Source organism: Tiliqua scincoides, chromosome 2 (assembly GCF_035046505.1).
Source record: "Tiliqua scincoides isolate rTilSci1 chromosome 2, rTilSci1.hap2, whole genome shotgun sequence".
Lineage (NCBI taxonomy): Eukaryota > Metazoa > Chordata > Lepidosauria > Squamata > Scincidae > Tiliqua > Tiliqua scincoides.
This window is the reverse complement of record NC_089822.1, coordinates 175,081,114-175,103,909: the sequence shown is the minus strand read 5'-3', so window position 1 is coordinate 175,103,909 and position 22,796 is coordinate 175,081,114. Positions and strand designations below refer to the sequence as shown.

Sequence of the window (22,796 nt, the reverse complement as noted above, 5' to 3'; positions counted from 1 at the left end):
AAATTGCTCAAGGGTCTGTTTCCAAGAATGCTGATTGCAAAAACACTTAAATATTTCTTCCCCAGATTTGAACTTGCTCAGTTAAACTGGTGAATTTACTTTTAGCTATCTCTTGTAAAGCTCTTCCATTTTAGCTATCTCCTATAAAACAATGAACTTCTCTTCTGTTCAAGAGAAGTTCAGTGTTTTATAGGAGATAGCTAAAATGGAAGAGCTTTAACAGGGATAAAATAACCTGCTTATATAAAATAATCTGGGATAGCAAAATAAACTGCTTCTGCGTCAATTGTGGGAGATTTGATATGAGAATGCATTGTTTTATACACTAAGACACAAACGAGCAAAATTTCTTACGGATGAAAAGGAATAAAATGTTGCTTCTCTTCATCACTTTCTGCTTTTCCTTTTATGATGTCTGTAATATCCATGACTGGAAAACATAATCCATCAAAATATGTAAAGAAACAGCATGAAGATAACTAACCCCTCCCCCTTTTTAAAATGTACAGTACCTCATAGATTTGGACTTCTAGACAGGTATTACACTAAAGGTGAGACTCTCAGTATCACTAAGCAAATTGCTCTAACTAACAAAATGCAATTACTTTCTCCACATATTCATTAAGCTGCAGGTTTCATTTTTCTAAAGTTCAGCCTAATTTTCATTATGAAAATGAAATAATACAATTTTAAAAAGATATAAAGAAACCTATTGTTCTGTACAAGTAGTATGTTGCCAAGGACATTGCTGCCAGTAAAATGAATGCCAATAAACATCAGAGAGTCAAAAAAGCTGTGCTCAAAATTACTCAGATTTTACAAAAATAATACAATTATTTGACTACAATATCCCACTTCATCCATTAATTTCATTACATAACAACAGGGAATGCCCAGTACACGCCAGGCCCCAGGTAGACAGTAATTAACCGGACTTCAAGGTCCCTGAGACAAGTAATTTGTTGCACTTGTTTAAATAATACATTAGCACTCAAGGGCTAAAACTTGCACATGTGAATTGTTTTAGTTTTCTTCTTACTTTATAACATACTACTATGGTATCTTATGCTATGGCAGTGGTTCTCAAATGGTGGCCCACTTTTTAAAATGGTGGTGGAAAGATGAGATAACTAACTGCCTCAAGCCCTTCATAAACCAGACAGCTTCTAACTGCCTTGCAAAGAGCTGAGCTCCTGCAGTTTGCAAGCTTGGATAAAATTAGGCAGGACTCTATCAAGACCCATCTAGCTTCACAAGACTTAAACAAAGATGATCTAGAAAGAAATAATTTTTTAAAAAATTCACTTACAAGTAATATTTATTTGTTTAGGGTCAAACACTATACAACTTTTCAGCACTGGTGCAGCTGTGCCAATGGGGCATGCACTGCATCCTGTGGTAGGGGGGCAGCCATGGAGGCCTCCTCTAGGTAAGGGAATGTTTATTCCCTTTCCTTGGGGCTACATTGCAGCTATACCAGCACTGGAAAGCTAGATAGGACTGGGCCCTTATTTGCTTGCTTTCAAAAAAAACTTGATCCATTTCTCATAATGAGGCAGCCCTAATAAATAGCCTCAAGCCTTGAGAGGCTTAGGGCACAATCCTAACCCCTTATGTTAGTGCTTTCCAGCACTGGCATAGTGGTGCCAGTGGGGCATGTGCTGCATCCTGCAGTTGGGTGTCACTCACAGAGGCCTCCTCAAAGTAAGGGAATGTTAGTTCCCTTACCTCAGAGCTGCATTGCCCTGATGTCAGAGCTGGGAAGCACTGACATAAGGGGTTAGGATTGCGCCCTCAGTTATGTGACCCAGTCATCATCTGCCCCCACTACCTGGCCTTGACAGCTTGGAAAAAAACACACCAGAAAAAAGACACCCAAACATTTATCTTCCTAAATTTATCCAAGCTTGCAAACTGCAGGAGCTCAGCTCTTTGCAAGGCAGTTAGAAGCTATCTGGTTTATGAAGGGCTTGAGGCAAATAGTTATCTCATCTTTCCACCACCTGTGTTTTCATTGAGAGCTCTGCAGGACCCACCAGAAATTGGGCCATGACCCACTAAGTGGGTCCTAAACCACAGTTTGAGAAACACTGTGCCATGTCCACTGTGCTCAAGTGGACAAATTGCTTACATCATTCACACCTTTCCCATTACCTATGAAATCTCTTGTTTTGGTCCCTCACTCCATCTTCAAATGTCCGTAACTCAGTTGCCACCCATCCAGCCTCACAGACATCCCTGAATAGTCTTCTCATAGTCTTTGAGTAGATCTTCAAAGACTATCTTCATTAAGCAGCAACACTTTCAGCAAACTTATAAAAAGTTCTTTGGCTAGACAGCCACTTTCCTCCCTTGATACTATGCCAGATCTCAGTTACTGCAACATTTAGCATTCTTTTTACTTCAATAGTGCTTCAGCTATAAATGTTTTTATCTACATCATATTTGGGAGGAGTAATGAAGCAGCTGATTTATACAGCTCTATTTAGAGCATTTGCTGGCAGTAAGTATTTTACATTCGTTGGGGTTCAGAAAGACCTGTGCACAAGGTACATCCATTCAGGCATGGGTGGGGGGGGGGCAGGAGATGAACATTGCTGATTTTTTCCTGTGGCAGCCCTTTCCCACTTAATGGAATGCTGATCTGGAAGGTCCATGACATTTAAGAAAGCATTGAGGGATAGTGCAGTTACAGCAGCTAAAAATCCCCACAATCATGAAGAAGACTGTGTAAGACCCTTTGATCCCCAGCCATTAATTTTTTGTTACCTGCCACTCCAAAGGGCCGTCTTATGCCTTGAGTATATTTTTTGGTATTTGTGTCTTTAAGATCCATTCTTCCAACCCGTACAATTTGACAGATCAAATAAATTTTGTCTCTGTTGAGATCCTTATTTCCAAGATCCTAAGACACATGAGAGCAAAGGCCAGTTAAGAGAAGAACAGTAAAATTTTGTGCCAAGTAGAAACCCACAATTTACTCATTTAGAATTGTGTAAGAAAGACTTTATAATAATTTCCCTTGAAAGCAAAGTCCAGAATCAGTCCAGAATTTGTATTTGAGTTATAGAAGTCTACATTTCTGTTTTAAAACAAGAACTTAAGAGAACGCAGTAAAGTATCTTGAGAAGTCACTCTAAAGTAAATCAAACAACTAAGCAGACACTCATATTTATGCCAACTTTTACATTTTTAAGTTAACTCAAGAAAATGACTCACCCATCAGAATTAGCTTAACGATTTTAATAGGCAATTTAAAATGGAATTATGAAGGTAAAATAAGAGGATATAAAACCTGGACATTTCAAAAAAGCCAACTTCTGAAGGATTCCAAAATCCTTTCACCATTTCAAGCATTATTTTGCAAGCACATTAGAATCAAAACCCAAGATATTGCAGAAACACTCCCCAGAGCCAGGCGCCTACACCCATCAGAACAGTCAGGCTTACGCTGAACCCTCACTATCAGTGGCAGCCCCCAAGAGGAATTTTATCAGGGGGTACAAAGTTTCCTTGGGGCCCCTTTCCTTCTCCCTTCAAATATGATTTGGCTCTTGGGCTCCCCTTTTTTGGCTCCTTGGTCCCTTTTTTGGCTATCTTGCCCCCTTTTGGACCCCAGGCCTAGGTATGATGTATACTGTGTACTACCTCCTCAGAAGTGAGCAGGAGCCACCATGGGCTTTGCTCCAAGGTCCGCAGTTACTTGGTGCTGACATGGCCCATTCTCACACCCACTGGATTTTTGATTTCAGTTTTAAATCCTCCACCCCATAAACCAATTTTTAGACTTGCTAAAAGTTAAAATACAGTTTGGAAATCTGGTTCAAGACCCTTAAACATGGAAACTAAGGAAGGTTAAAGTAAGGAAACTAAGGAAGGTTAAAAACTATGGCACATATCAGTGGAAAAGTATAACCTCACAACTGCCTTTTAAGCATGGGGGGGGTAGGAGGAGGTCAAAAAATAGCCTTGCATTTGCAGAGTAGCTGCTAAAAGTTAAACTTACTAAACTAATTATAGGGTGTCAATGGATATTGTTGGGTTGAGACCTACAGCTTACCTATGCATTCCACTTTAAAAAATGAGACATGATAAAACCGCTGTTCATTAAGCTTGCACTATAAAAAATATATATCATTGGTCCCTTGATAACTGGTAGGGGTTTTTCCTCCTCAGTTATATACATTAGCAATAATTTACAGATGTCCTTGAGTAATTATACATTTAGGACAGGAATTGTATGTCTCAGTGATTTCAAACACCTCTTCTATTTAGTGTAACATCTGTCTACAAGATTAATAATGACTTTTTCCCCTTTACCGTAGTATTAACTTCTGCCAAATATAGCTATGAACCAGCTACAGTCATAAGGGTCAATTACCACTGGATCCTGATTTATTCTATGAGGTCATGTATCTTGACTATCTACATCTAACCATAAAAATAATACAGTTGGTGCTTTTTTCATCTCCAGATAGATGACGAGCACAGCTAAGTGGAGCTAAAAGTAAACTGAACTCACCACAGTTTAAGCTAGTATAATTTTAGAAGAATTTTGCCCTGGATTTCCACTATGTCAAAAAAGACATAGTGGAAATAGAAAAGGTGCAAAAGAGAGTGACTAAGATGATTACAGGGCTGGGGCACCTTCCTTATAAGGAAAGGCTACGGCGTTTGGGCCTCTTCAGCCTAGAAAAGAGGCACCTCAGGGGGGACATGATTGAGACATACGAAATTATGCAGGGGATGGACAGAGTGGATAGAGAGGTGCTCTTTACACTCTCACATAACACCAGAACCAGGGGACATCTGCTAAAATTGAGTGTTGGGGGAGTTAGAACAGACAAAAGAAAATATTTCTTTACTCAGCGTGTAGTTGGTCTGTGGAACTCTTTGCCACAGGATGTGGTGATGGCGACTGGCTTGGACGCCTTTAAAAGGGGATTGGACAAGCTTCTGGAGGAAAAATCCATTACGGGTTACAAGCCATGATGTGCATGCGCAACCTCCTGATTTTAGAAATGGGTTATGTCAGAATGCCAGATGCAAGGGAGGGCACCAGGATGCAGGTCTCTTGTTATCTGGTGTGCTCCTTGGGGTATTTGGTGGCCCGCTGCGAGATACAGGAAGCTGGACTAGATGGGCCTATGGCCTGATCCAGTGGGGCTGTTCTTATGTTCTTATGGATTAAAAATTTGAATTGTATGCAGATACTTTCCCTTAAATGTTATTGATAAGAACACCTACTTTTACTTAAAATTAGTTTTACGATACTTTGAATAATGATACTTTTCCAGAGTATGGCAATTCTCCAACTAAACCATCAACCATCTCTTTGCCCAAGAGCACAGTCCTATTCATGTTTACTCAGAAGTAAGTCCCATTGTATTAAATGGGGCTTACTCCCAGATAAGTGTGTATAGGATTGCAGCCCAAGTCACATTTGCTATTTAAATTCTTGTATTAAATCAGACCACCAAGAAAAACTGCGGTGCAATTTCTAGATGCTTTCTCTCCTTAAAATCCAGCAATTTTGGAAGAAAACAGAACATCCTACACTGGAGATGAGAAATGTTTCTTATAATGAAACGTCACAGTTTTTAAAAATAAATATAAATAAATGAAACAAGGGGAGCATTTAGAAAACAAAACTAGCTACTTACAGTGAACACCACTTTCAGGTTGTTGAAATTGTCAATTTCTTTGACGAAACCTTTACTTCCCCACCTGATCAAGTAATTTTCACTGTGTCGAAAGAAAACAGACACAGTAGGATCATGTCACCCAATGGCTTAAAGTGCAGAACTTACATGTAATACAGTATCATCTAATATTCATTACTCAGCACAAATTTGAACACTTTTATCATAATTTATACCACCATTGGTGTATAGTGTACACAGCACCTTACAGAGTTATATAGGCAATAGAGACAGGTTCCTGCTGATAATCTCTAAAGCATGCAGTGGTGTATCAGAAGGAAGGAGAGAGACAAACAAAGGGAAGGAAAAGCATTGTTATGAAGATTAAGAGGGAAAACCAACAGTCAAGTGAGTGAGTTTAGAGGAGCAGCTTGAAGGAAGGGCATGAGGTAGTTAGACATCAGAAGGGCATCAGTTACACATTCAGAGAGGGAAAGCCAGATAGCAACGAATGGCAAGAGAAGATGATTGGCATCTTCTACAGATTGATACTTAAATATATGCCATTCTTTGTACAGTTGTAATTTGTAAGGCTTTTGAAGGTCCTTATTCCAAAGATGAAATACTGCCTTGCTATGAAGTCCAATTCAAATAATTATGCAACAGACTGGATTTGCAAGGACACTATAATTACTTAAATAACTTTTAAGGCGGGGTGTCAAACTCACTTCAGTCCAGGGGCCACATACTATTTGCAGCACCTGGCTGAGGGCTGTAGTCAGAGAGCCACCCCTAGGCCACACCCGCCCCCTCCAAATGTGACCAGTGCTATGCTCTGGTTGTGTCCAGAGCCTGTTCTGAGGCTTCGTATGGCCTTAAAAGTCATTTTCGGTTTTCAGAAGCAACTTTTAAGGCCTTATAAGACCTTCTGAGGCCCACTAATAAGCCTCTCTTCTCCCACTAAATGATAAGTAAAGAGTAAGTGTGACCAGCATTGCCTCTTCCCCTAAGGTTACACAGAACAGACTTTAACTTGTGTCCAAATCCAGCAACCGGCTTCACTTCTTTTATACTTAAAGGGCCAATTACAGGACATTTTCATTGATTCTTTTGCTATTATCTGCCTTTTCCCAACCATTCTACCTTTATGCCCATTCATTCTATTTTTGATTCTTTGGCTGTTCTGTCTCTTAATGTACCAAAACACCCACTGCAATCCCTTTTGTAAAGTGTCTTGTTCCTAGTGTGAAACATTATTTAAACGAAGGCATTCATGCCAGTAGTTTTATGTGAAGTACCTGCCAATTTACAACCTCAAGCAGTTAAAGATATTTGTTTTATTTGCAATGGATCACTGTAAAGAGTCACACACTGATCACAGAAGCACACTTCAGTTTATGAGAGAGGACTGCTGCCTTGCAGTGATGAAAGAAAAGTAGCCTACCTTATGATGGCGTCTTTTTGGGCATCATAGAGGGACATGAAAAGTTCAGCGTCTTCTCCTATTCTGCAGACAAAATTCCTTACAAAAACATAAAGGCTGTGGGTGGGGGATGATGTGTTTCGGGAAAAGGTTCCATAATCAGACTCGTCCTTTGACTGTACACAAAGGTAAGAGGGGTTTGATGTTATCCAAAAGAAAACCATAAGCAATTAAGCATAAGTAATATAGTTTAGAATGGGGGCCAGTCACAGTTTCTGTAGGCAGAGCACAATGTAAACTATAACATGTATTAGGTGCATTTATGAGATGAACTTTGAGTTCAGACTCTTGGGATACAAGAATTATGACGCAAGGGCCTCACCAGCAGTGGAACACGCATTCTGGTGTTCAGCAACTGGTGACAACTGCTGAAAAAACAGCGGTAAAACTGGTGCTCCAGCAGGAAGTTCAAAGCCTTCTTGTGTATGCCAACGGAGTGCCAGCAGCCCACCAAAGAAGGTAAGGTAGCAGGGGAGGGTGGAACAGAGCAGGTTGGGGCAAAACTGGACACAGAGGGAGAGGAATGGAGGCTGCAGGAACGGGTGGATCAGACAGCAGTGGCGCACACGAGATTCTATCCCCTCCAGCAACAGCCTTCCCACCTCCTTACTCTTCTCACACTTGTGCCAGCAAAATTCCGGGTAGGTGCAGGTTCAAGCAGACCATTGCAGGGTAGGAGGTTTACAGAGAGAAAATTCTTTTTTCCTTCTAAAGCCTCCTGTCCCATACTGGATACACACACACACATTTTTGCCATGGTTGCACCAGGGGTGGGGGAGGGAGGAAACATAGGATTGGGTTATTACCAGGCGCATACTGGGGGGACAGTGGGGGCAAACGTCACAGGTACCAGGTTTGTGGAGGGCGGCACCACGACCCACTCCCCCCCCCACTTTGTCAGCGCAAACCGTGCCAACAGTGGCTGCTTTCTCACAGCCACTGTCAGTGCAGTTCAGAGCCAATCTGAGGGCTGCCCTCAGGGCAGCCTTCAGATCAGTGGGGAATCATCCCTAGAGTAACTGCACTCCTGCAGCCACTCTAGGTGCAGTTCCCAACCTTATCCAAGGAAGGAAGGTTATCCAACCTTCCCCTTTAAAGGAAGGGGAGAAGAGGGCAACCCTCAAATAGTCAGGTAGCCAGCCAGAAGTGGCACACGTCTCCCCTGATTTTGGAAGAGGCACACACCACCTCTAGCCCCAATGGAGCCTTTCGCGCCACTAAAAGCAGCACCCAGGAGGCAATCAACACTTTCAGGAGGTGGGTGGTGCTTGCCTATTGAGTACCACTTAACAGTGGCGTGGAAGGCTCCACCAGAGCCAGGGCTGCCTCCTTCCTCCCCCGTTTTATTAAAGGGGAAATGGAGGCAGTGGTGTGGAAGTAATTGCGGTGACGATGATGTCACCACAATTACTTCTGGGTTGGGGTGGCAAATGGGGGTAGTCCATGACGGGAAAACTGCCAGGACCCCCACTGGTTATTACAGTGAAAACATATGCAAATTTACTCAGAAGTCACCCTATGATCAATGGACTTGGTACAATGTATGTGCGTATAGGATAGTTGCCTTAGGGCCAAATCCCATCCCAGCTTGCCGCTGGGGCATGTGATGCATCCTGCAGTGACAAGGCAGTCACAGAGCCTCCTCAAGGTAAGGGAATGTTTGCTCTCTTATCTCAGGGCTGCATTGTGGCTGCATCAGCGCTGGAAACTTGAATGGATTGAGCACTTAATTAGCACTTTTGTGAAAATTTATTGAAGCCTATCAGTTTTGCAAAATAAGCATGCTTACGTATTATCACCGTTGCCTTGCCTATGACACAGATGTTTGATCAATAATACTGTATTTTAAAAATGATCATTTCAAGGATTCATCAATTGCACTGTGGACTTCTTACATGAAACTAGGTTTTAATTTTTTGTCAGTTACACACAAATATCTCCAAATAAGCTTTGCAGTATTGTCAAGACATTTCAAATGTGGATTCAAGTGCCACTAGACTACTTCCTTCCATCCAACTATAGAGGAGCTCATAAGAGCTATTGTGTTTGGTTCTTCAAGGAGGCTAAGATGGTGACAGCATCTCCATTTACTCTGGCATAGAAAACAGCCTCTCAAGAACACAGAATGGGCCTAGACTACAGGAGGAGGTCACATTTGAAATGCACAGTTGCTGCCCGCAACACAGTAAGCTTTGAAAACTGGGACCAGTAGAATGAAGTCATTTAAGAGGCCAATATATGAACAGCAGATTTCCAAATCAAAATAAAGCTGCTTGGCTGGTTAAGTATGCATTTTGGAAAACATTTGATGGTACGTCAGTGCAATCCTATGCACGTTTCAAAGTAAGTTGTGCTGTGTCCAGTGGCGTTTGATCCCATGAAAGTGTGCATAGGATTGCAGCCTGTGTCATACAGTGTGACCGTTTTTAGGTCTCCCTTTCTTTCACAAGGGGTGATTGCATCGCTCACAGAGGGATTAGCCCATCTGTATCAATGGGTACATCTTTTTGAAATACTAAAAACCTTGCCGAGGTTAAATTAAAAAAAAATTGACAGTGCATTGTAAAGTAAAAAGGTAATATTCCCAATATTCATTTTCTGGTTATGGGAGACTTCTTTGGGTGCAATCCTAACCACTTTCCAGCACTGACATAAGGGCAATGCAGCTCTGAAGTAAGGGAACAAACAATCCCTTACTCTGAGGAGGCCTCTGTGAGTGCCACCCAACTGCAGGATGCAGCACACGTCCCATTGGCACTGCTATGCCAGTGATGGAAAGCACTGACATAAGGTGTTAGGATTGCACCCTTTGTTGGATGAAGACAAAAAAAGAATACATTTCTTAGGCTTAGATTACGGGATCTCCAGACTACCACCTGGGAACCACATCTAGCCCACCACAAGATTTTATCCGACCTGCAGCAACTTGTTTTTTCTGTCAGAGCATTTGCTAATGTTTGACATTTTCACTCATTACATATCATTTCTCATTTTAAGCATGGCATTGTTTCTTTGTAATTGTCACATCTCTCTTTTGTTCTGAACCATCCCATGCTGATTACAAAAAATATCCAAGTAAAACTTGTACATTCATTCATTCATTCATAAAACTGATTTTTTGGGGCCCGCAAAAATATGTAAAATATATGATGTGGCCCTCATACTGAAAAGTTTGGTGACCCCTGGCTTAGATCATCTTCCATTACTAAGAAATACAGGTGCAATCTTGTTATACACAGATTTTTTATACACAGATTTGACTCAACATGAATGGCCACTGCAAATGAGAAGGAATGTGCTGATCCCTGGAGAAGGGGAAAAATCCACCCCTTTAAAATCACAGTTTAAAAAACTGCTTTTTACTGTTGTAGAGAGACAGTCATGCAAGTGATTACAGGTATAACCTAATTATCCACGTATTTTTCACCCTTTAAATTAAAGGAAAATAGCCTCGTTAATGCAAGAGAGGGCAGCTGGCTGACAATCTATCAATCATTCTCTTTCCAGGCACAAGGCAAACTCCTCCCTTCCCCACCCCCCACCCCCAGCACATGAAAGAAGGCTAAATGACCGTGATTATCACCTTCTCCATTCTTTCCCCCTCACTGCAGCTCCTGGTGAAGGGAGGGATTGCTGCCTCCTAGTAAAGCCTAAGTGCCTGGAGAGAGACTGACTGCCTCTGTGTGCATTTCAAAAGGTCAGCAAGGCTGTTTTTAAATCAACTGAACAAACGGACTTTGTTCTTTAAATTGATTTGCTTTAGTACGTTTTTTGCCATCCAAGTGAGTCTTGGGAACAGAACCCTCGTGAATAATGAGACGCAACCTGTAATCTATTTGAAAACGTAGTAAAGTTATGCAAACTCCATACCAGCTCCTCTCTAATTCGCTCAGTGATTTTGTCAGTAGCTTCTTCATGGGCATGAAAGAGGCTGATAACACTGGTCTTGTCTGGATCCAAAATATTCCCATCTTCATCTCTAACTATAAGATCTAGTTCAAGTATCCTGCAGAAATAAAGAGAGCATGTTGTCAATAATATCTGAGAGTTATTTTTCCCTTCATATTTAAATTTCACATCACCTGCTGTATATTGAATTTGTTTACTGCTTGGCATTAGTACCAATTTCCAAAGCAAGAGCCTGTTTTTGTATTAGAGATGCACCTCATTAGGTATTTAAAACTTAGCCCCTTCCCTAACAATATAAAACAGTTCAGAGTTCTCAAAATGTTTTGGGGCTATAAGAACATGCAATAATCCAGAGTCTAAAGGCTCTTTTTAAAAACAGCAGCTATCTCAGCTTTCAAAGTTAAGGCAAACAATCTGAAAGCATGAATGAAGCTTGCATTCCAAGCAGTCTCTGAAATGTATTTGCAGTACAGAACACCTTCTCTCTCTCATATGCACAAACACACATTTGAACAAAAGAATAAGATCTATTATTTCTGTTCTGATGAAGAATATGCAAGTTCCAGAAACTTAGAACCTTTTAAACAACTGGTTGACTCCATGTGAAATCTCTGTCCCCCACTCTATTGGGCTTTCAGAGATACTTTACACATCAAATTTTTACCAAGCATGTGTAATGGAGTTCTGCGCTTTACCCACTAAAAAGGCAATGTTTCAAGTGGCCACACACTTTGAGGAGATTAATTTGAACACCCTTCTACACATGTACAGAATAGAGCAGGCAACATTTAAAACATAAGAGGCAAAGAACACAGATCTCCATAATGCGCCTGCTAATTATTATTTAGATTGTAAACTGGCAAGCAAGTCTCCATTCTTTTACTTTCTCGTTTATATTTTAGAATGCCTCATTTTTCAAGCACTTAATAACTATTAATAATGATAATGTCTAATGTGAAGCTAATGTCTCATGTCAAGCTGTCAGGGAAGGGAGAAGGCAGGCTAACTCTTAGAAATAGAGCCTAGTGGTTAGTGCACACACACCTCTTTTTTGCTTCTCACCTTGTCTTTATTGAACTAGCAGCTGAATGGGTAAACATTTTGGTAGATTATATCTATCTTATCTGCTGCCACAATCTCAGCTACAGAGACCAGGCAAAGGGGGACATCTGGGGGGGAATCCTCAGGAAAGCACTGAACCCCAGGGGTTCTTATTAAGAACCAAACCCACACTAGCATCTGCAGAGCAAAGACACATGCAATCAACAACTCACTATCATAAAATGCTAATGTTAATGGTTTCTGAGACAACGTACATAAAGTGCTTGGAGCATTCAAAGGTTGCGCACACACACATACAGAGGGGGGATCATTACACACATACAGAGGGGGGATCATTATCTGAATATATTTTTGACTGGCATGCTATAACACATTTGTGGCAGATGAATGAATGTGGCAGATGAATGAATGTGGCAGATGAATGAAAGGAAACTTTGCTGGTTGCACAATAGTCACATAGGAGCTGGCTGCTCTTCTTTTGGGGACAATAAAGTACCCATCTCCTGCTAAATGAGAAAGGTCACCTCTGCCAAATTCCCAAACTTATTAGTTCGAATCTCACACACTTTGCTTTCACAAACAAAAATACATTCATTTTTTATCCTTTTTCAACTTTCTGGCTTGGATGGACATAGAAAGGTGTTCATCTCTTAAGTACATGGTATATCTAGGAGTAGTACATGCAGCAGATGTCAGACACAATTTTAAAAGGGCTGTTGAGTTACCATTCTATTAAAAAAACCAATATGCCTGCTCTTAGGCAATGTTTGCATTATTACAACTGTATTTGCTTATTGTTAAAAGGAATACTAGAGTAGATAGGACAAGTTTGGCACATCTCACCTGCAGCACACCAATTATATTCCATGACTTGAAATTTATATAAACATTTAAGCTTTCTAATTCTTGGGCTATATCCTAAGTGTAATTCTCCATGATCAACTTACGATATAACCCATTGTACATGAGTGCTATCTCTTAGCAGACAAGACTCCCTTCTTCGGAAGAGATGAGCTATGGAGGTAAACCAAAACAAAGGAACATACTTGTTGCCATAGTCAATTTTGGAGGTGACTTTCTGCTTCAGTTCTTTGAGTTCATCTTTGGGCAAAGTTCCTGAGAGAAGCTGTGACCTCCACTCCATTAACTCACACATCATAGATTGCACCTGTCGAAAGCGTTCCTTTTTGTTTGCCTGAAACATATATTTCAAATTTTATGTATCTGAAATTTCAAAGATGAAAAAGATGAATGTATGTCAGAGAACTAAAGAACCCATCTCTGATGTAAAATCTAAACCACCCTGCTTTCTAATGTAACATACAGGATACTTCCATCTATAAGTAGTTGTATCAGGTAGCAGATTGGTTGGAGGTGCCCATCTCTACCCTGTTTACATGCCTTCATGGTTCCTCCTCTTCCTCCTTCGATTGGGAAAGGGAAAGGAGGACAGAGAGGAAAAGGAAATGTAGAGCGGAGGGCTGAGCTAGAGTACTGGACAATGGGAGGAGCAGAGGCTGGTATATCATTGGGTAAGGGGGGCAGCATTTGGCAAGGTGTCTCAGGCATCACAAAATCTTGAGTCAGCACTGGTAACATGGAATACAAAGTACCAGGCATGAAAAATTAACAATTTCATCACACATTCAAGTGTGTATTATCTCTTAGTCAGGACACTGAAACAGAGTGAATCAATACAAGAGCTATCTAAGAAGTTAACCCTGGTTCTTCAAGAAACTTGAAGTGCAAAACTTCCTTTCGCATAATCCAGTCTCACCCTTTCTGCCTAGATTCCACACAGGGAAAAGCTGGGCTGGATTAGTCTTCACCAACACCAACTGAAGGACGTTCACCAAATGAATGAAATTCTGTTGACAGAGACTCCAATGGGAACGGGTCACTATATCACCTGGGATCCCTATTCAAACCCCAGTGAAAGAGGCAAGCCTAGGAAGTCCTAGGATAAAAAGGTCATCTGAAAAACTGGAGCACAATTTCAGTTTTGCAGTGGAAGACTTGGGCCTGTATAATCTCAGGGGCCTGGACTATTCAAAAGGACCAGAAACTAGACCCAGGGCACAAAATAAGTTGCACAAAGTTTTTGTTATTGTAGTTATCAACTTATATTTCCTACACTAATTTTTCTACTGATTCTTTTGCCATAAAAACTGCATTTTTGGAAGAGGTCTGCTACATGCTACAACTGTGTTTTTACAAATCCAATAACCTCTGTCATAACAATGGTCATCTTTTTTGTTTGTTTGTTTTAAGCTTTTGCTTATGATTCGTTGCAGCCTGCTCTCTCTCACCAGTTGTACTGATCATGGTGCCTAAAGCACGTAAATGAACAGAGTCTATTTCTAATAACATTGAAACGCAAGTTTGAAGTGTTGTTATTAGAAATGGCCCCTGATTACTGCTTCCTGCTTTAGGTGCCATGAGCAGTCTGCCCAGTGCATAAACAAACCGTATTCACCTTGTGTACTTGTGCTGTATAACATGCAATCGTCACTTTCTTCAACTAAGACAGGCTGTCACAACATGGTAAAAAAATAAGTCACTAGAAATATATAATAGCAGCTTTTCGCCACAAGCAAGAGCAGGCAGGCTCCAAATTACAGGTGCTTTCAACCTTCCACTTGAAGTACATGTCTGCATTACATACTGAAGGTCATTCAAAGACTTGTCACAGCATGAGACTCAGCTGCTAAAAGTAGAGATGTACTGGCAGGATTTTAACAATAGAATCCAAACCCTTTAATGAAGGGATTGCTTCTTTAACAATTCTCTTAAATCAGCCTTCTGTGGAAAAAAAAATACAGTAATAAGGAAAGACTGAGTTTATAAATAACAATGCATGCATTTTTACTCAAATGTCAATCCCAGTGTGTTCAATAAGACTTAGACCATAGTAATTTGGCTTAGGACTGCCTGCTGAATATGGGTATCTAACTACAAAAGCCTGTTAAAGTTTCTTTCCCTGCAGCCATAATAGTTGCAATCAATTCTGAAGGGGGAAAAAAAAAACTTACCACATAGAGTTGTTTCCAGATATTGCCCCATTCCCATAGCGTACCAGTCACTTCTTGCACCAAAGGAATCTCAGCAGGTATTATGTTTTCTGCATTTCTAAGCAGAAGGAAAACAATGCTTTGATGAAAGTTTTTGCCTGTAAACTATTATGTCTGCAGCTCATCTCTAGACTTTTTTCATTTTATGGCAGGAATAAGTATCTGTAAAAATCCCTTTTATTACAGAATTTAACCAAGCTGTCCAACATCTATAGTTTATGAGATTTTAGCTAGAGTACTAATCATGTAGGCGCACATCAACATTGGGATAAAAGGGTTGGATCAAATCAAAGGTCCATGTTGTTCAGCATTCTTTTTCCAACAGTAGCCAACCAGATGTCTCTGGGATGTCTCCGGCAGGATACAAAGTCAACAGCCCACCCCTGTGGCCTGTCCCAGCATCTGGCATTCAGATGTATAATGCATTTGATGAAGGTTCGATTCAGCAGGCCTAACAAGTGTTGATAGTCCCCATTCATCATGAGTTTGTGTAACTCTTTTTGAAAGCTATCTAACTTAGTAGCTATTTTGTGATAGTGAATTCCATAAGTTGAAATATACATAACATGCGTCCTTTTGTCTGGCTTGAATTTGCCGCTAATCAACTTCCCTAGGGGTAGTAATAAGAGACAATATAATTTTGAGACAAGGACAATAATAATTTCCTGTGGCTCACACACAGGAGTAAGGTAGCATTTAATGCTATTCTATATGTGGTTGCACAAGTCTGTGCAGAAGATATTGAGTAGCAATGAATTAAAATGTAATGCCCACCAGGATATGTCATGCAATACATTGTATTGTGCATATGCAAAGGATAGTCAGGACTCCATTCACATGTCTGTGGGCAAAAAACTTGCGCTGTCCCTTACACAAGCTGAAGGTTAACTGAGGATACAACCCAATATGCACAACTTGAATAAAACCATAGAGGGCCTTTGGGTTGACGACTAAGCTTTTGTTCCTTCGATCAAATTTCTACTGAATTTGACTCCGCTGAGGGATGTTTCCAAACACAAGCTGAGGTTTCTAGAAAGTCATTGTCTCATAATACTTCAGCTTCACTTAGTTAGCATAACACTTCAAAAGAATAATCTAGATGCAATACCTTTTCTTCTCAACGGCAATTTCTTTGATGTGGATAAAAGACTTTGGAAATATTCCCTGTTGGAAAAGAATATACCCTGGTTATACTTTACCAGGTGGCATAGGCTACATATATAGCAATCCAGGAAATAGCTCTGGTGAACTTTTCTTTCTTAATATACTGTGGTGTTACAACCTATACAGTTAAATCATTGCCATAATTTTACTGAGTTTGCTGGAACACTACTGCCCAGAAATGAAAGTCTAGCTGAAATGTCTGCATGACTTCCTCTTTGCCGACGATGCAGCTGTCACTACCCACTCTGCCAAAGATCTCCAGCAGCTCATGGATCGTTTTAGCAAGGTCTGCCAAGATTTTGGACTGACAATCAGCCTGAAGAAAACACAGGTCATGGTTCAGGATGTGGACTCACCTCCCTGCATTACAATCTCTGCACATGAACTGGAGGTTGTCCATGACTTTGTGTACCTTGGCTCAACGATCTCCGACACTCTTTCTCTCGATACCGAGCTAAACAAGCGCATCGGTAAAGCAGCTACCACGTTTTCCAGACTCACAAAGAGAGTCTGGTCCAACAAGAAGCTGACGGAACATACCAAGATCCAGGTCTACAGAGCTTGCGTCCTGAGTACACTTCTGTACTGCAGCGAGTCATGGACTCTTCGCTCACAACAGGAGAGGAAACTGAGCGCTTTCCACATGCGCTGCCTCCGACGCATCCTCGGCATCACCTGGCAGGACAAAGTTCCAAACAACACAGTCCTGGAACGTGCTGGAATCCCTAGCATGTATTCACTGCTGAAACAGAGACGCCTGCGTTGGCTTGGTCATGTCGTGAGAATGGATGATGGCCGGATCCCAAAGGATCTCCTCTATGGAGAACTGGTGCAAGGAAAGCGCCCTACAGGTAGACCACAGCTGCGATACAAGGACATCTGCAAGAGGGATCTGAAGGCCTTAGGGATGGACCTCAACAAGTGGGAAACCCTGGCCTCTGAGCGGCCCGCTTGGAGGCAGGCTGTGCAGCATGGCCTTTCCCAGTTCGAAGAGACACTTTGCCAACAGTCTGAGGCTAAGAGGCAAAGAAGGAAGGCCCATAGCCAGGGAGACAGACCAGGGACAGACTGCACTTGCTCCCGGTGTGGAAGGGATTGTCACTCCCGGATTGGCCTTTTCAGCCACACTAGACGCTGTGCCAGAACCACCTTTCAGAGCGCGATACCATAGTCTTTCGAGACTGAAGGTTGCCAATACAATACAATATACTGCCCAGAAACCTTGTGGTCACTGCTGACTGACTTCCATCTATCTTCTTCAGCCTGAGGAGTCCACATCCCATTTGACATCCCCCTCACTAAACGTTGCTTACAAACGCTGCAGCAAGTTTTTCTCAAGCAGAGTTGATCTTTTCAGCTTTAATTGATGTTTAACAAGCATCGGCTGGCCTTATAAAGGTTGCTGATGTTCTGAAAATTAATGTAGCTGAAATGAAGGCTTGACGTTTGTCCTCCAAGAACCTCTTACTTCCTCCAAGTACAAATATACAAGACAGCTAGTTCACAATATCTATAAGGCTCAACAGGAAGCCATGTATTAAGACATCTCTGCAATGTCTTTCTCATTTCCAATACCCTGTCTATGAGCTGGTGATCCTCTTGGAAGCCTTGTCTTTAGCACAACATATAATACGTGTTTTCAGTCTCTGTACCTCTGGGGACAAGGACATGTTGAAAAACTGAAATGTCAGTTTTTCAAAGCTAGAAATGTCTTTCTAGCTATTAAACAGGTATCAAGCAGAATATTTACTGAAAATAACAGGCCTGTGAAATAGCCCCAAAGCTACCCCATATTGTTTAAACCAGGAGTGTCCAAACCTTTCAGCATAAGGGCTGCATCACGTATCTTACACGGTGTTGAGCGCCGTAAAATAAACAAGTAATAAATACATGGAAGACTGATGTACTGAGAGTTTGATTGAAAACAATAAGTGGGTGGGGGTGAAAGGAGAAGAGCAGCAGAGAGCAAAATTTAGTTGCACAGGAAAAGGGGGGAATGGACTTTGAAAAAGCATCAAGCAGCCTCTGACAAAAATCTCAAACTTTTTGTCTCAGTTTCTGTTCCGTTTTAGGTTTAACTAACATTATAATTTATATTACAGGTCTCTCAGCATCGGTATATATCTCATTCAGCCATTAGAGGCGCTGAATGTAATGTAATGTAATGAAATAATTTCTTTCCATTGCATTGCATTACATTTGGCTCCTCTAGTGGCTGAATACGGTATATATCCATAAGTGCGTCTTTTGCGTTAGTTTTAGCCCTTAAAGGCTGGGGAACCTCAGGGGCCAGATAAAATCCTCCCAGATTTGGCCCCTGGGTGAGGGTTTGGACACCCCTAGTTTAAGCAAACATTCAAAGCACAGATTGAAACCAGCATGTGAGCAGATTGGGTCAGATTCAAAAGGGCTCTTCAATAAGCCAAAATACTATTGTTTGCAGAAGGGCTGGTGTAACAAGCATGCCCAAAAATAAAACCCAAATCCAAAGACTTTATATTTGCCCAAGGAATAGCCTGCAATCATTTTTAAATTATTTATTGTAACATCACCATCAGCTTCAGGAGATCAGAAGAATCTGCCTTATACTGAAGTACAGCACCGATCCTTCTGGGTCAGTTTTGTCAACACAGACTAAGAGTGGTTCTTCAGTGTTTCGGAAAGGATTTTTTTCCTGCCCTACCTGGAGATGCCAGGGATTGAACCTGGGGCCTTCGGTGTGCAAAGCAGTGCTTAACCCTGAGCCACAGGGAGCTTAACTTGGTTGGTGTTGGGGGTTTTGTCTTTTCTAAAACTTTATTTTCAGCCCATTCCTATCTAAATTCCCACAGGGTGAAGCAGCAGTGCCAGTGTGGGGAAATTTTGGCTGCTGGAGGTCTCCTTCCCCAAGGAACATTTGTTTCCTTCCCCAGGTGTAAGCCCCAGCAGCTACTATGGGTCAACTCAGACCTGTGTAAGTGATATCACTGGCAGAAGTCCAAGTTGATCCTATCTATGGTTCAAGCCCAGGAAGGGGGATTGGATAGGGCATGCACTGGCACCACAGATCCCACTGCCCTCCCAGGATCAATCCACACACCCTGTCCCTGTCACCTCCTGCCCCTACCCTGTTCCACCCCCTCCCCGATCTTGCGCTGAACCTTCCTGCTGGCGCTTCTAGCCTTTGCACTATCAGAAGGTGCTTTACCGTGATAACCTTGCACCAGTGGAGTGCACGCTCTGCCGCCACTACTGGGTAATAGAATTGGGTCAATTGTCATGCCTCTGTGGGAAGTAGCAACTGAAGCAGCACCTTCAGCATTCCCAAATGCAAAGCACATTTGTTTCTTCAGAATATGCCACAAAATGACCCTATATCACAGAATTCCAGAGAGAAAATGCTTTACGGTGACCAGCAGTAGCCAGCTTTCAACAAAAGTTATCAGCATCAGAGATCTGCTAGCAGTACAACTCCTATAACTTTGTATCCAACCACAATTATTTTATAAGTAATGCCGATAAAAATATATAAAACATAGGCACGGCACAAAAAACAACACAGGGCTCATGCACAGTTTTATAATCTAACATTAATGGTGACAAGACATGCTAGAGAGGAAAGGAAGAAAAAGAAAGAAAGAAATAAGGAGGGTCAACCAGTAAAAGCCAGAATTAAAAGATGTGCCTTAATTAAGGAAGTGCTTGAATGGAAATGCAAAGGCAGACAGCAGGATGTTGAGTAAAAAGGCTATCCAGTGCTGGAGGCCTGCAAGGGAAAAGGGACATGCATGGAGAATATACAGAGCAGTGATTTTTAACCAGTGTGCAGCAGGAGTAGGTGGAAGAGGAGCCATTTTATTAGTAGGGGCCTGTTTATTAGTAGGGCCATTGGGGGATGTGAGCCCCTTATCAGCATATTGTGTGCTTTGTCAATTGTCAAAAACCTGATGATGTGCCTTAACCATTTTAGCCCCTTATCAGTATGCCATGAGGTGAGAAAGGTTGAAAATTGCTGATATCGAGGGTAATCTTGGACTTTACTACATGATCCATGGCTGTAGTAGAACCAAGGGCCCAAGAAATTGTTCTACTGGCAAGACATGTCCAGAACTGCAAAAAAACCACTCAAAAGTACAGAGGCATCTATAGGTTTTCTTCTCCATTCTAAACCAGGGATGTTAAATATATTCCATACAGAGAGCCAAAGTTAACATTCATGGTGCCTGCTGAGGGCCGGAACATAAGAACAGCCCTGCTGGATCAGGCCATAGGCCCATCTAATTCAGCTTCCTGTATCTCACAGCAGCCCACCAAATGCCCCAGGGAGCACACCAGATAACAAGAGACCTGCATCCTGGTGCCCTCCCTTGCATCTGGCATTCTGACATATGGTGTTGGCAACCTTCAGTCTCGAAAGACTATGGTATCGCGCTCTGAAAGGTGGTTTTGGAACAGCGTCTAGTGTGGCTGAAAAGCCCATTTCTAAAGTCAGGAGGTTGCACATACACATCATAGCTTGCAACCCAGAATGGATTTTTTCTCCAGAAATCTGTCCAATTTACTTTTAAAGGCATCTAGGCCAGATGTCATCACCACATACTATGGCAAGGAGTTCCACAGACCAACCACAAGCTGAGTAAATAAATATTTTCTTTTGTCTGTCCTAACTCTACCAACACTCAATTTTAGTGGATGTCCCCTGGTTCTGAGGTTGTGTGAGAGGGAAAAGAGCATCTCTCTATCCACTCTGTCCTTCCCGTGCATAATTTTGTATGTCTCAATCATGTCCCCGAACATCATTAGGCAGAAAGTGACATCATTAAGCAGATGATGACCAGAAATAAGCACTTTGTTCTCACATAGAAACTCATTAGCTGTCAATGACAGAAGAGAAAATGTGCAAGAGAAAATGTGCAAATCTTGTTCATATTTTCAAGATATGAGAGAGCCCAATTATCATGCTAGGAGAACCAAATTATAATGGGGCCAGATAATTGCTTCCAGAGGCCACATTCAGCATGTGTTCCTTATGTTTGACACCCCAATTTTAAACCTACACTGTACTTGCTCTGGCTGGTATCTCATGCAGAATAGTCATTCTAAGAACAGGTACACAATAATTTCCATGGTAAAAACAAAGTAGGCATAATAAGAATAATGAAAAGAAAGATGTTAAGCTTTTAAAGTGCATGCTCCCTTCTAAGGACAGATGCTTATACTAGCAACTCCATTATCACTTGATCACATGGGCATAAACATCAATAAAGCCTTATAAATTGTTGTTCAAAGCAATCTCTAGAGCACAGGGATATGAAAGGATCTTTCAAGCGTTGTATTATGCACAACTGTAGCATTCAGAAACAAACTGGAAATTACTTCTGCTTAACAGGGAACAAAGAGATGAGTTCTGATGCTATCTAACAAAATAATCAACCATGATTGAAACACACATCTTTAAGGACAAGGCAACAAAAAAGTTACTTTCTTCAATTTTGTACATGTGCTGTCAAGCACAAAAGTACACTGTATTTCAAAGAACTGTGACTATTCAGCTTTGTTTTCTACTAGAAAGTTTGCAATAAAGAGAATAAGAAATCAGTCAAGAATTAAACTGGGAAGATACCAAAATTGAGAGAGATGGGCAGAGAACCCAAGAATCTAGAAAAGAACTCTGCCCAGAGCCATATTTTTAAATTGACACTTATATCACAAATAAGCTAGAAGACAGAAGAAAATAACACAAAAAATGCAAAGAACACACAGGAATTAAAATGGCTACTATAATGTTATTTACACAATTCATCAACTACTGTATTACTTTAAAAAGTAATAATAATGGGGTGCAAGAAGATCCCCACTCCAGTTGTCACCTGCCTTATTTCAGATAGCAGAGCAACTCAGGAGTCAGCCTCAAAGATGAACTAATGGTCCAGCAGGCTGGAGTACACGATCCTTCAGGTACCCAGCTCCGAAGTTATGTGCAGGGCTTTAAAGTTGGACCTCCAAATTGTGCCTCAAGAGGGACCAGAAGCTAGTACAACTGTTTGCATTGGCTGTTTTGGAGCACTTTAGAGCAGCATTCTCACACATTTAGCACCGGGACCCACTTTTTAGAATGAGAATCTGTCAGGATCCACCAGAAGTGATGTCATGACTGGAAGTGACATCATCAAGCAAGAAAATTTTTAACAATCCTAGGCTGCAATCCTATCCACACTTACCCAGGAGTAAGTCCCATTGACTATCATTGTTAAAGAATTATACATAGTAGCTTGTTAAAAGTACAGGTCTGTAGCATTTCCCCCAATGCAATCACATTGCATGGTAGCATCACCATGGTAGCATCAAGTCTAATATATTAAAAATAAAATATTGAAATGAATGGGGACGCACTTGAAATTGGCCCACAACCCACCTTGTGTTTCCTGACCCACACTGCTTTAGAGTACATTCTCAAGGCTTCGAACTTGGATATGAAAGCTACAC

At 41.3% G+C, this 22,796-nt stretch overlaps 1 protein-coding gene across 2 annotated transcripts in view; it reads right to left on the bottom strand.

Moving 5' to 3' along the window:
• DOCK2 (dedicator of cytokinesis 2) overlaps nucleotides 1–22,796 on the bottom strand; it is a 337,258-nt gene that overhangs the window by 300,151 nt on the left and 14,311 nt on the right. For both annotated transcript variants that reach the window (XM_066613322.1, XM_066613323.1), the window contains exons 4-11: nucleotides 16,276–16,331; nucleotides 15,129–15,225; nucleotides 13,143–13,291; nucleotides 10,996–11,131; nucleotides 7,087–7,241; nucleotides 5,664–5,745; nucleotides 2,770–2,905; nucleotides 355–430 (exon numbers count right to left, since the gene is read on the bottom strand). In XM_066613322.1, the coding sequence (XP_066469419.1) occupies nucleotides 355–430; nucleotides 2,770–2,905; nucleotides 5,664–5,745; nucleotides 7,087–7,241; nucleotides 10,996–11,131; nucleotides 13,143–13,291; nucleotides 15,129–15,225; nucleotides 16,276–16,331 (887 nt within the window). The remainder of the gene's footprint in view (nucleotides 1–354; nucleotides 431–2,769; nucleotides 2,906–5,663; nucleotides 5,746–7,086; nucleotides 7,242–10,995; nucleotides 11,132–13,142; nucleotides 13,292–15,128; nucleotides 15,226–16,275; nucleotides 16,332–22,796) is intronic.